General features: G+C 45.3%; 1 protein-coding gene across 1 annotated transcript in view; it reads right to left on the reverse strand.

The window, feature by feature from the left end:
- cfap20dc (CFAP20 domain containing) overlaps positions 1–11976 on the reverse strand; it is a gene marked incomplete at both ends in the record, with an annotated part of 36049 nt that overhangs the window by 15597 nt on the left and 8476 nt on the right. The window contains 7 exons of the mRNA XM_080545750.1: positions 643–973; positions 2223–2369; positions 3967–4152; positions 5319–5421; positions 6349–6469; positions 7176–7348; positions 8871–9017. Of these exons, the coding sequence (XP_080401876.1) occupies positions 643–973; positions 2223–2369; positions 3967–4152; positions 5319–5421; positions 6349–6469; positions 7176–7348; positions 8871–9017 (1208 nt within the window). The remainder of the gene's footprint in view (positions 1–642; positions 974–2222; positions 2370–3966; positions 4153–5318; positions 5422–6348; positions 6470–7175; positions 7349–8870; positions 9018–11976) is intronic.

An 11976-nucleotide genomic window follows, 5' to 3' on the forward strand; every position in this document is an offset into this window, starting at 1 on the left:
GAAGGCTCTGTGGGGGTATGTGGGGGTATGTTATTAATATGGTTCATGAAATGTTCAGCATCTTCAGGGGGAAGATAACGTTTCCTGACAACCTGCAGTAACACAGCTGATCATGAGAAGAATGCAGAGACAAGGACACAGTAGTGGTCTGAGATGGCCAAGTCAATTACAGAGGATAACTCAACCATGAGTGACAAATATAGAGGCAGTCCCACCGCCTTTTCCCCGGCCTTGTAGAACGCTCAAAACTATGGCAAGGAGGGGACGTCTCTATAACTACACCAGGTCTGTCGCTATTTAACCAGGTTTTTGTTAAAAACATGCCGTTTATGAGTTCGTTAATAAGAAAAGTCTTATTGCTTAGTGATTGAATATTGAGAAGTGCCATATCCATTTTTCCCCATCCAGTCTTTCTTAGTGCAGGACGTGGAACGTGTGTATGCGTGTGTGTGTGTGTGTGTGTGTGTGTGTGAGTGTGTGTGTGTGACTGTGTGTGTGTGTGTGTGTGTGTGTGTGTGCGTGTCTGTGTGTGTGTCTGTGTGTCTGTGTGTCTGTGAATGTGTGCTCTCACCCTTTCTAAAAGCTCTGGATCAGGACCAGACATTTGGCAGAGACACATACCTCCTCATCACAGAGACGTACCTCATCCTCACTCTCGCTGGCTATGAAGTCGTCCTCTAGCTGTGCGCCCCTCCGCCCTCCCATGTCCTCTGGCAGCGCCCCCCTCCGCCCTCCCCCGTCCTCCTGACCTGGGGTCTCAGGGGTCTGGGCTGCGTCTCCAGAGGTCTCTCCATGCCCCTGCCCTCGCCTGGCGGAGTGAGGCGGTGAGGAGAAGGTGAACAGCTCCTCCAGGGAGAGCTGAGGCTCAGAGTCAGACCCCTCCTCCTCACTCTCCCCCCGGCTGCCCCAGTCCTGCAGGGGTGAAGGGGGGAGGCCTGAGGTGGGCTTGCAGCGTATGGGCTCTACCAGAGCTCTGGAGGGATCCCCACACCCCTCAACAGGACTGGGAAACAGCAACTCATCTGAAGAGGAATATCAAAATAAATAGAGTGAATAAAAATAAGAGAACTCTACCATAATTGTTACCATAATTAATAGGGCTTCTTGTTGACTAGGTTTGATCATTATTTCACCGGTAATTACAGCTTATTACAGGCGGAACTGTTTGCGACTCCCAACACGTCCCCTTATTTACTTTACACAATGAACAACTATGTTTGGCAGCAAGTCTACCCTCACTGAGCCCTTTAGTCTGGCCTCCCTTTGCTCTCAAAACAGCCTCAGATCTTTGTGGCGTTGATTCCACAAGATGTTGGAAACATTGCTTTCAGATTCTGGTCCATGATGACATCATGATGACATGATTGCCTCACACAATTCCTGCAGATCTTTCAGCTGCTTTCAAGTTGTGAATCTCCCGTTCTACCACATCCCAAAGGTGTTCTACCACATCCCAGAGGTGTTCTATTGGATTCAGATCCGGTGACTGGAAAGGCCACTGAAGAACACTGAACTCATTGTCACGTTGATGAAACCAGTTTGAGACGACTGTTGCTTTGTGACATGGAGCGTTATCATGCAGGAAGTAGCCATTAGCAGATGGGTACATTGTGGCCATGAAGGGATGCACATGGTCAGCAACAACACTCAGATAGGCTGTTGATGTTGTGATGATTGATCATAGCATAGGTATAGAACACATTCCCCATATCATTACACCACCTGAATGAAATGCAAAGGTGTAAGTGTAGGTGTTTCTAATAAAGTGTCCAGTGAGTATAGATCCCACAATGCAGTGCAGTCCACAATACAAGAGTACGGAATAATTGTACGAGTATGGAATAAGTATGGAATAATTGTGGCTGGTGCACAACACACAGCAAATAACACTTTGGTTTTCCTGTGCCAATAAAGCTGAACACAGAGTAATGATAGGGATCTAATTACAGGGCGTAATGTATCCCTCTTAATTTCTTCATCAGAAAGCTCCTGTGGTTCTGGAGTTCATTTTCATTTATGCAAATAACCTCCTAATCACAATATGGCAGATTGAAACGAATTCATCGACAGTTGCCAAAAGCAGTGCATTAATTCCTCCTGCACGCAGATACAGTTTTTCACCAGTTTGGTTAATAGCGGCGTAATGCCTTAATGAGCGTTTCAAATATGCATAAGTGGAGCTGGAGTAGTGAAAACAATGCTAATGTATTTGTCTCCGGTACGCAGGGAGAGGGAAACGCTTCCCCGTGGCAGAGCGGGGCTCGCCCGCCAGCACACAAACCACATCGTTAGTAGCGAGGGTGCGATTCTGCTGCAGAACATCACTCACACACGGAGCCTTCTGCCCATGGGGTCCACGGGCCCCGGCGCTGAAAAACACCCAGGAACAAATGGAACAAATGGAACAAATGTGGTCTGAGAGACCCGCCGTCCACGCTGACTAATAACGTTTTGCTTATTGCACTGGAATTGCTGCGCTGTGTATAGATACCTCAGTCTATACTAACAGATACCTCAGTCTATACTAACAGATACCTCAGTCTATACTAACAGATACCTCAGTCTATACTAACAGTATCATAGTATAGTATGTTCATAAGAGTCCATCCGGGAGACAACCGTTTGAAAGAAGTAAGTAAGTAAGTAAAGCTTTATTTATATAGCGCCTTTCGTACAACTCAAAGCGCTTTACAATAGAACACATACAACCAATGATTACAAGAAGATGGGGGAGGGGAAACGAGACAACAGTAGGGGAGGGGTGGGGGAAGGGAGGGGAGAGGGAGGGGTAACATCACCCTCTGTAGACATCATCTGCTATCTAATCGGCGCACTGTGCTGCCACTGGAAACTTGGAAACTTGCTTCCACTCAGAGATGGGGTGATGAAGACACTGTTGTCAGCCAGCAGGACTAGAAGAATCAATCCAGATGCTCTCAGACAGACTCCAGGTCAAAGGTATGTAGCCGAGCGCTGCACCAGTGACAACACCTTTATTGGCCTGAGTGAGTGAACATTCAGTGCACGTTGAAACAGCTCAACGGCATAATCACCTTTTTTAATTGTCCTACTGTGTTCAAGACCCTGAACCCCAGGGGACTTCCTCTGACTTTTATTTAATGTGCCATTACCTTAATGGACTTATTGCCTTTAGCGAAAGGCGAGGGCCTGCTGCTGCACAAGAGCTGCTCACAGCCTGTGGGAACAGCCTGTAAACGTACGTAGAAGACATTAAGCATACATGTGGGTTCATTTTGTAAGTACTGTAAGGGGGTGTTTCTACTAAAATCCCTTTTTAAAGCTTTGGCATGGGTTAAAGAGAAGAATTAAGGAGTTGGCAGCTATTATAGGTTGCTGAAATGTAGTGAGTCACATAGACTGATGTCTAAAGTTAGCATAAAAAAGCAACGTATTAATAAGCCAGTTTGAATGAATCCAAGAATCATTCTTGGACCGATTATTCAAAACATGCTGCCTGCCTCACACAGACCACTGAATGCCTCATTCAGATCCCTAATGGTAAATGGACTGCACTTATATAAGCGCCTTTTTTGCTGCTTCAAGGCTGCTCCAAAGCGCTTTACAACGGCCTCTCATTCACCCATTCACACACACATTCACACACCAATGGCGGCCAGCTGCCATGCAAGGCGCCGGCCCGCTCACTGGGAGCAATTTGGGGTTCAGTGTCTTGCCCAAGGATACTTCGACATGTGGCCAGCCGGGGCTCGAACCGCCGATCTGCCAACCTTGCGATCATTAGACGGTGACTCTACCTCCTGAGACACAGCCGCCCCCAATGAATGTCTGCTCTGGAGGAGGAGATGGATAAAACTAGTTAAATAACGTTTCTTCTCTCTCTCTCTGTCTCTCTCTCCACGTTATCTGTGAGAGGTGATGAGAAACAACGGCACTAAGAGGAGCTCTACCCAGACGCTGCCTCTGTCTGTTTGGAGAGGAGCTGACCTGCTGTCTGGTCTCCTCTCGTCTGGTTCAGGGTCAGAGGTCGCTGGCAGCTCACTCCCCTGCTGGACAGAGGAGCTGCTGTCTGGTCTCCTCTCGTCTGGTTCAGGGTCAGAGGTCGCTGGCAGCTCACTCCCCTGCTGGACCCCCGCCTGGCTGCAGGGCTGCTGAGAGGAGCATCTGGGCTTCCTGGTTCAACAGAATAACAAACAGACTAAATACACAGGCATAAAGAAACACACCCAGTCAGCAACACACACATGAGGGTGTATTATTATTATTATTATTATTATTATTATTATTATTATTATTATTATTATTATTATTATTATTGTATTATTATCTGTGCACAGAGAGAATAAGGTTTTTATCTTCATGATTTAATCTTCCTTATGATTTCACACAGCTCACCTGACATTTACATTTACATGTTTGGCATTTAGCAGACGCCTTATTCCAAAGCGACTTACAATCAATACATTTGACTAAGCAAGTGAATCATCAATCCACCAGTCGTAGCAGGAAGAGTAATCCAGCTCAGGCCCGGGGCCACTGATAGAAGGAAAAACCTTCTTCTAAACCTAGTTTATTTTTATTTTTATATTTAGACACTGGAGAAACAGAGAAACAGTACAAAGGGGGGCAATAGAAGTTTTTAGGGGACACAGTAGAGGGGAAAAGCGGGTGTCTTCAGGAGACGCAGTGCTGAGGGGCAGTAGATGTCTCAGTAGATGTCTCAGTAGATGTCTCAGTAGATGTCTCAGTAGATGTCTCAGATGTCTCAGGAGATGTCTCAGTAGATGTCTCAGGAGATGTCTCAGGAGATGTCTCAGTAGATGTCTCAGTAGATGTCTCAGGAGATGTCTCAGTAGATGTCTCAGGAGATGTCTCAGTAGATGTCTCAGTAGATGTCTCAGGAGATGTCTCAGTAGATGTCTCAGTAGATGTCTCAGTAGATGTCTCAGGAGATGTCTCAGTAGATGTCTCAGTAGATGTCTCAGATGTCTCAGGAGATGTCTCAGTAGATGTCTCAGGAGATGTCTCAGTAGATGTCTCAGTAGATGTCTCAGATGTCTCAGGAGATGTCTCAGTAGATGTCTCAGTAGATGTCTCAGTAGATGTCTCAGTAGATGTCTCAGTAGATGTCTCAGTAGATGTCTCAGTAGATGTCTCAGTAGATGTCTCAGTAGATGTCTCAGATGTCTCAGTAGATGTCTCAGATGTCTCAGTAGATGTCTCAGATGTCTCAGGAGATGTCTCAGTAGATGTCTCAGTAGATGTCTCAGTAGATGTCTCAGTAGATGTCTCAGTAGATGTCTCAGTAGATGTCTCAGTAGATGTCTCAGATGTCTCACCTGAGAGTGCTGCTCTCTCTCGTCCAGCGCTGTGGACCCGTAGCGTCCTGGACCCCCGCCTCTGCCTCTCTGTTGCTGCTCTGTTGTCTTTTGGGGGCCGAGGCTGCAAGCCCCCAGGTGTTCCTGTACACAAGCTTCCTGTAATACTCATTAACAATAACATCCTAACAAGCATATAACCTACGTAACCAGTTAACAGGGTTTGTAAGGCTTGATAGCACAGCAACTAAGGGCTGACTATGCACAGTGAAACCATCATTAATTCTCAATAAAGGTATTTCACTCAATTGAATTAGCTGAGGAATTCTAATGATCCTCTTTTGCACTCCATCACACTCAACATATTACATTACCAAGTCTAATATCGTTGAATATAGGTCAGGGTACGATGTGACTGATTCAGCATCCCCATATAAAGCAGAATGCTAACCAGAATAATGACATCTGAGATTAGTATGCACTCAGACCAAGAGGGAATACAATAACTGTGATCCTCGTAACCTTAGGAACCAATTATCTCTATGGGTTTGCATTCCACTAATGATACCATGTTCATGGTTAATTTGGTTGAAAAAAGTTGATAAAAGAGCGATTGACTCAACTAGTGATCCATTTGAGCAACGATCAGTCTCACTGGACCTAGCGAAACAAGCTAAGCAACATTCTCCCATAAGCTCACTTATTATTAAGTTATATTATTAACATATTCAATTTCCAAGTCAAATCTGTGTATATGGGTCAGTATGGGAATCACACTATGGAATATAGTAGCATGCTTCTTTCTGAAACATTAATATTATAGGACATTCTGACATCATTCTCAAATGAAAAGTCAGACATCTTTCAATTTGAGATTGATTTATTGATGCTGTTGTGATTTGTCAGCAGAACTGTGTGGGCGGGTCATCGACATCTGGAAGACTTGCTGTAATCAATCTCTTGAAAGATCTCGTTCTGTTCATGTTGATATTGTATGTATTGGGCCTTCTTTACATGGCCACGTGTTAGGACAGGGGAAGGTTGTCCTTACCTGCCAGCTCAGGGAAAGAGTAATTCTTCTGGACACTGGAACTAGGTCTCTCATTCAAGTCTCCGTTGTTGGACGTCTCTGGAGCACTTGTTCGACTAGTCCTTGCACCCGAGCCAGGCATCTGGGAACCAGACTCACACCAGTCAGCTGAGAGGGAGGACTACTGACTGACTGACTGACTGACTGGCTGACTGACTGACATACTTTATAATGAGGAGGTATGGGCTCATTTGTATTGCACGGGTTAACACATGGATCCTCAAAATCCATATCAACACGCATTGTAAAGGCTTGATGAATCAATTAATAAACAATTTGATTAATTTATATAAGCTTTAAGGAGAACAAAGAGAGTAAGATATGAGCAGATTGAGAGACAGACAGAGAGAGATGAAGGGAAGAACATCTAGAAGTAGATGCAACAGTCAGGTGTTACCAGACCATGGAGGGGAAAACATCCTAGTGTTGCCCTGCTCCTGCCCTGCTCTCACCTGGTATCCTGGGTCACAACTGCCCGATGGTTGGAATGATTAGAGACAGGAGTTCACAGAGTAAAAAGAAAACAATCATGCTCTACTTTCCTTAACATTTCCATCACCAGAAAACTATCAGAGAAAGACGGAAACCAACAAGGACTACTGAAACTCAATCATTATTTTTCAAAAAGGACAACGAGAGTTGGCTGTTAAACAAAATTATAGGTGTTTTTTTACTATCTATTTTGGAGAATGGACACTGTAATTGCAGGCTCTCTCCCCAATTATTGATATACACTACTGATGAAATCCCCTTAAAACCCTGTTATAAACTCCCCTGCAGAGGCTCACCATGTTCAGGCTACGGTACGCCTTCCCATCTGGTCCCTCCCAGGGTGCACTGCTCTTCCTCACCATTGGTGGAGGCCGAGGGGGTCCTGCAACCCTGGAGCCAAAGGCAATGTGGGAGCCGTCCTGGGTCCTGAGGCCTGGTGCGCTGGCCGACCTGGAGCTGCCTGGCTGATCTGTAAGACACACAGACACAGAGATCAGTATCTAGTACCAACATGGACGCTGTCTGTACTTAGGAGGGAGGATGGTATATTAGTTCATAAAGTGTGTTACAGCACAGAGCAACAATCCAAATGACTTGGTAAGAGCATTGGCCCTTCATTATTTTCTTGCGATTCCTCACGTCTTCTCTTTCTGTCCCCTACTCGCTTCCTCCTCCAAAAGTCGGACAGATCAGAGCAGACGCTGTCTGACGTGAGACAACGAGGGTCAGGGTTAGGTGGGTAAGGGTGGGATAATAAAGAGTTTAGATTGAATAGGAGCAAGTAGAGCACACAGCTGAAGTAAATGTAAGCCTCATATGTTCTGTAAATGCGTTGACATGTGAGACCATTGAGTATGAACAACACTGACAGGTAGTTGAGTTAGATTAATTGGTTAAAACAACAACACACTTACACATTTACACAGTAAGGTGCCTTGCAGTAATTGGATGACCTTAGAGACGTGGACAGAACTAACCCAGATTGTAATTGGATGGATCAGCTGTTCTCATGAAGAAACATAACGCCAATGAACGTTTTTTTCTTAATTTGCCGCTGACAAATATACTGAAGCAACAGTAATTAGCAACAGCCCTTTTCACATAATTATAATCAACGTCTGCTTTCATAGTGATCATTTTTAATCATTATATTAGGCCTGTTATGCTAATACCATAGCAACCTATAGCAACCTATAGCAACCTATAGCAACCGAGAAAACTCTTGTTTGATTGTGTATGATTATTGTTCATGTCTATGGGCACGTGTGACTCAACATGATGCAGACAGCTGTCTGAACAGATACATATGTACTGATAAAACAGGAGAACAGAGTGAGAGTAATTCACTGTCGCATGTCTTCCTTTTTCTGGCTCATAAGGAGAGATAAAGGAGAGATAACTGCAGTTCTCTGGGTACAGGTGTGGCACATGTCTCATTCCAGAGGCCACCTGGGTTTCAAAGACAAACAGTCAAGTAACAATACTGATGTGCCTCGACACACTGGAAGCTTTCAGAGGAGAATTATTTGTCTTTCAAAGTCATCTTCATATATTTGTTCTTGCTGCATTCAAGCCAAGCCTAAACTTTTACATATATATTTGTAGTATATGAGAAACAGAATGACTGTTGTCACATGGAAAAGTCTGACGTCTATTCATTGAAATGATTTGGGGTGATTTTGGTCCTTTTGAACTGGATTGTTATTTGGTGCTTGGTTTAAGATAACGTAAAATGGATGCCAATGAAGAATGGAAAAATGTAATTCTTGTGTGGATATGAAGTACTGGTAATATAGGTAATACAGGAAGATTACTGTGTCAAACATAGAGAAGAGGATAATCATTGGTGACACACTTGTACAAAGCTTCTGTCTCTAACCCTCCATGTCAAGCCACTTCCACCCATACAAGGCCTGAGCACAACACCATAGCATGTGTGAACAGAAGACAGGGCAACACAGAGATGATGATTGATTGGTTCTCTCACCCACCAGACACAGAGTCAACAGGGGTGGTCCTCACGTCTGCCAGTCGCACTGTGTCCATGTTCAACACCTGGGTCTTGTGCTGCACGTGTGTCACAAACTGACAGCTCCGAGGGATCGCATCCGCAGGGCCGTCTCCTCTAATAAACCAGTCTAGACGGACGAACAAGAAACAGACAGAAAGATGCTGCATAACACATGGAAGATAATAAACTGAAACGTTTTCTGGCCTCGTCTTTTACCTTTCCCAAGGAAGTCGGAAAGGGACGTTTTTGTATTAACATGTTAAGAAAGGCAAATGACAAGTCTCACAACACGTTTCCAGGTGAGTTAAGTAGGTGAGAGGTCAGGTGAGTTAAGTAGGTGAGAGGTCAGGTGAGTTAAGTAGGTGAGAGGACAGGTGAGTTAGGTAGGTGAGAGGTCAGGTGAGTTAAGTAGGTGAGAGGTCAGGTGAGTTAAGTAGGTGAGAGGTCAGGTGAGTTAAGTAGGTGAGAGGTGAGTTAAGTAGGTGAGAGGTCAGGTGAGTTAAGTAGGTGAGAGGACAGGTGAGTTAAGTAGGTGAGAGGTCAGGTGAGTTAAGTAGGTGAGAGGTCAGGTGAGTTAAGTAGGTGAGAGGTCAGGTGAGTTAAGTAGGTGAGAGGACAGGTGAGTTAAGTAGGTGAGAGGTCAGGTGAGTTAAGTAGGTGAGAGGTCAGGTGAGTTAAGTAGGTGAGAGGTCAGGTGAGTTAAGTAGGTGAGAGGTCAGGTGAGTTAAGTAGGTGAGAGGTCAGGTGAGTTAAGTAGGTGAGAGGTCAGGTGAGTTAAGTAGGTGAGAGGTCAGGTGAGTTAAGTAGGTGAGTTAGGTGAGTTAAGTAGGAGGACAGGTGAGTTAAGTAGGTGAGAGGTCAGGTGAGTTAAGTAGGAGGTAGAGGTGAGTTAAGTAGGTGAGTTAGGTGAGTTAAGTAGGTGAGTTAGGTGAGTTAAGTAGGTGAGTTAGGTGAGTTAAGTAGGTGAGTTAGGTGAGTTAAGTAGGTGAGTTAGGTGAGTTAAGTAGGAGGACAGGTGAGTTAAGTAGGTGAGTTAGGTGAGTTAAGTAGGAGGACAGGTGAGTTAAGTAGGTGAGTTAGGTGAGTTAAGTAGGTGAGAGGTCAGGTGAGTTAAGTAGGTGAGAGGACAGGTGAGTTAAGTAGGTGAGAGGTCAGGTGAGTTAAGTAGGAGGTCAGGTGAGTTAAGTAGGTGAGAGGTCAGGTGAGTTAAGTAGGTGAGAGGTCAGGTGAGTTAAGTAGGTGAGAGGTCAGGTGAGTTAAGTAGGTGAGAGGTCAGGTGAGTTAAGTAGGTGAGAGGTCAGGTGAGTTAAGTAGGTGAGAGGTCAGGTGAGTTAAGTAGGTGAGAGGTCAGGTGAGTTAAGTAGGTGAGAGGTCAGGTGAGTTAAGTAGGTGAGAGGTCAGGTGAGTTAAGTAGGTGAGAGGTCAGGTGAGTTAAGTAGGTGAGAGGACAGGTGAGTTAAGTAGGTGAGTTAGGTGAGTTAAGTAGGTGAGAGGTCAGGTGAGTTAAGTAGGTGAGAGGTCAGGTGAGTTAAGTAGGTGAGAGGTCAGGTGAGTTAAGTAGGTGAGAGGTCAGGTGAGTTAAGTAGGTGAGTTAGGTGAGTTAGGTAGGTGAGAGGTCAGGTGAGTTAAGTAGGTGAGAGGTCAGGTGAGTTAAGTAGGTGAGAGGTCAGGTGAGTTAAGTAGGTGAGAGGTCAGGTGAGTTAAGTAGGTGAGTTAGGTGAGTTAGGTAGGTGAGAGGTCAGGTGAGTTAAGTAGGTGAGAGGTCAGGTGAGTTAAGTAGGTGAGAGGTCAGGTGAGTTAAGTAGGTGAGAGGTCAGGTGAGTTAAGTAGGTGAGAGGTCAGGTGAGTTAAGTAGGTGAGAGGTCAGGTGAGTTAAGTAGGAGGTCAGGTGAGTTAAGTAGGTGAGAGGTGAGTTAAGTAGGTGAGAGGTCAGGTGAGTTAAGTAGGTGAGAGGTCAGGTGAGTTAAGTAGGAGGTCAGGTGAGTTAAGTAGGTGAGAGGTGAGTTAAGTAGGTGAGAGGTCAGGTGAGTTAAGTAGGTGAGAGGTCAGGTGAGTTAAGTAGGTGAGAGGTCAGGTGAGTTAAGTAGGTGAGAGGTCAGGTGAGTTAAGTAGGTGAGAGGACAGGTGAGTTAAGTAGGTGAGAGGTCAGGTGAGTTAAGTAGGTGAGAGGTCAGGTGAGTTAAGTAGGTGAGAGGTCAGGTGAGTTAAGTAGGTGAGAGGACAGGTGAGTTAAGTAGGTGAGAGGACAGGTGAGTTAAGTAGGTGAGAGGTGAGTTAAGTAGGTGAGTTAGGTGAGTTAAGTAGGAGGACAGGTGAGTTAAGTAGGTGAGAGGTCAGGTGAGTTAAGTAGGTGAGAGGTCAGGTGAGTTAAGTAGGTGAGAGGACAGGTGAGTTAAGTAGGTGAGAGGTCAGGTGAGTTAAGTAGGTGAGAGGTGAGTTAAGTAGGTGAGAGGTGAGTTAAGTAGGTGAGAGGACAGGTGAGTTAAGTAGGAGGACAGGTGAGTTAAGTAGGTGAGAGGTCAGGTGAGTTAAGTAGGTGAGAGGTCAGGTGAGTTAAGTAGGTGAGAGGACAGGTGAGTTAAGTAGGTGAGAGGTCAGGTGAGTTAAGTAGGTGAGAGGTGAGTTAAGTAGGTGAGAGGTGAGTTAAGTAGGTGAGAGGTCAGGTGAGTTAAGTAGGTGAGAGGTCAGGTGAGTTAGGTAGGTGAGAGGACAGGTGAGTTAAGTAGGTGAGAGGTCAGGTGAGTTAAGTAGGTGAGAGGTCAGGTGAGTTAAGTAGGTGAGAGGTCAGGTGAGTTAAGTAGGTGAGAGGTCAGGTGAGTTAAGTAGGTGAGAGGACAGGTGAGTTAAGTAGGTGAGAGGTCAGGTGAGTTAAGTAGGTGAGTTAGGTGAGTTAAGTAGGTGAGTTAGGTGAGTTAAGTAGGTGAGAGGTCAGGTGAGTTAAGTAGGTGAGAGGTCAGGTGAGTTAAGTAGGTGAGAGGACAGGTGAGTTAAGTAGGTGAGAGGTCAGGTGAGTTAAGTAGGTGAGTTAGGTGAGTTAAGTAGGTGAGAGGTCAGGTGAGTTAAGTAGGTGAGAGGTCAGGTGAGTT

This window comes from Nansenia antarctica (genome assembly GCF_963989245.1).
Source record: "Nansenia antarctica genome assembly, chromosome: 15".
Taxonomy (NCBI): domain Eukaryota; kingdom Metazoa; phylum Chordata; class Actinopteri; order Argentiniformes; family Microstomatidae; genus Nansenia; species Nansenia antarctica.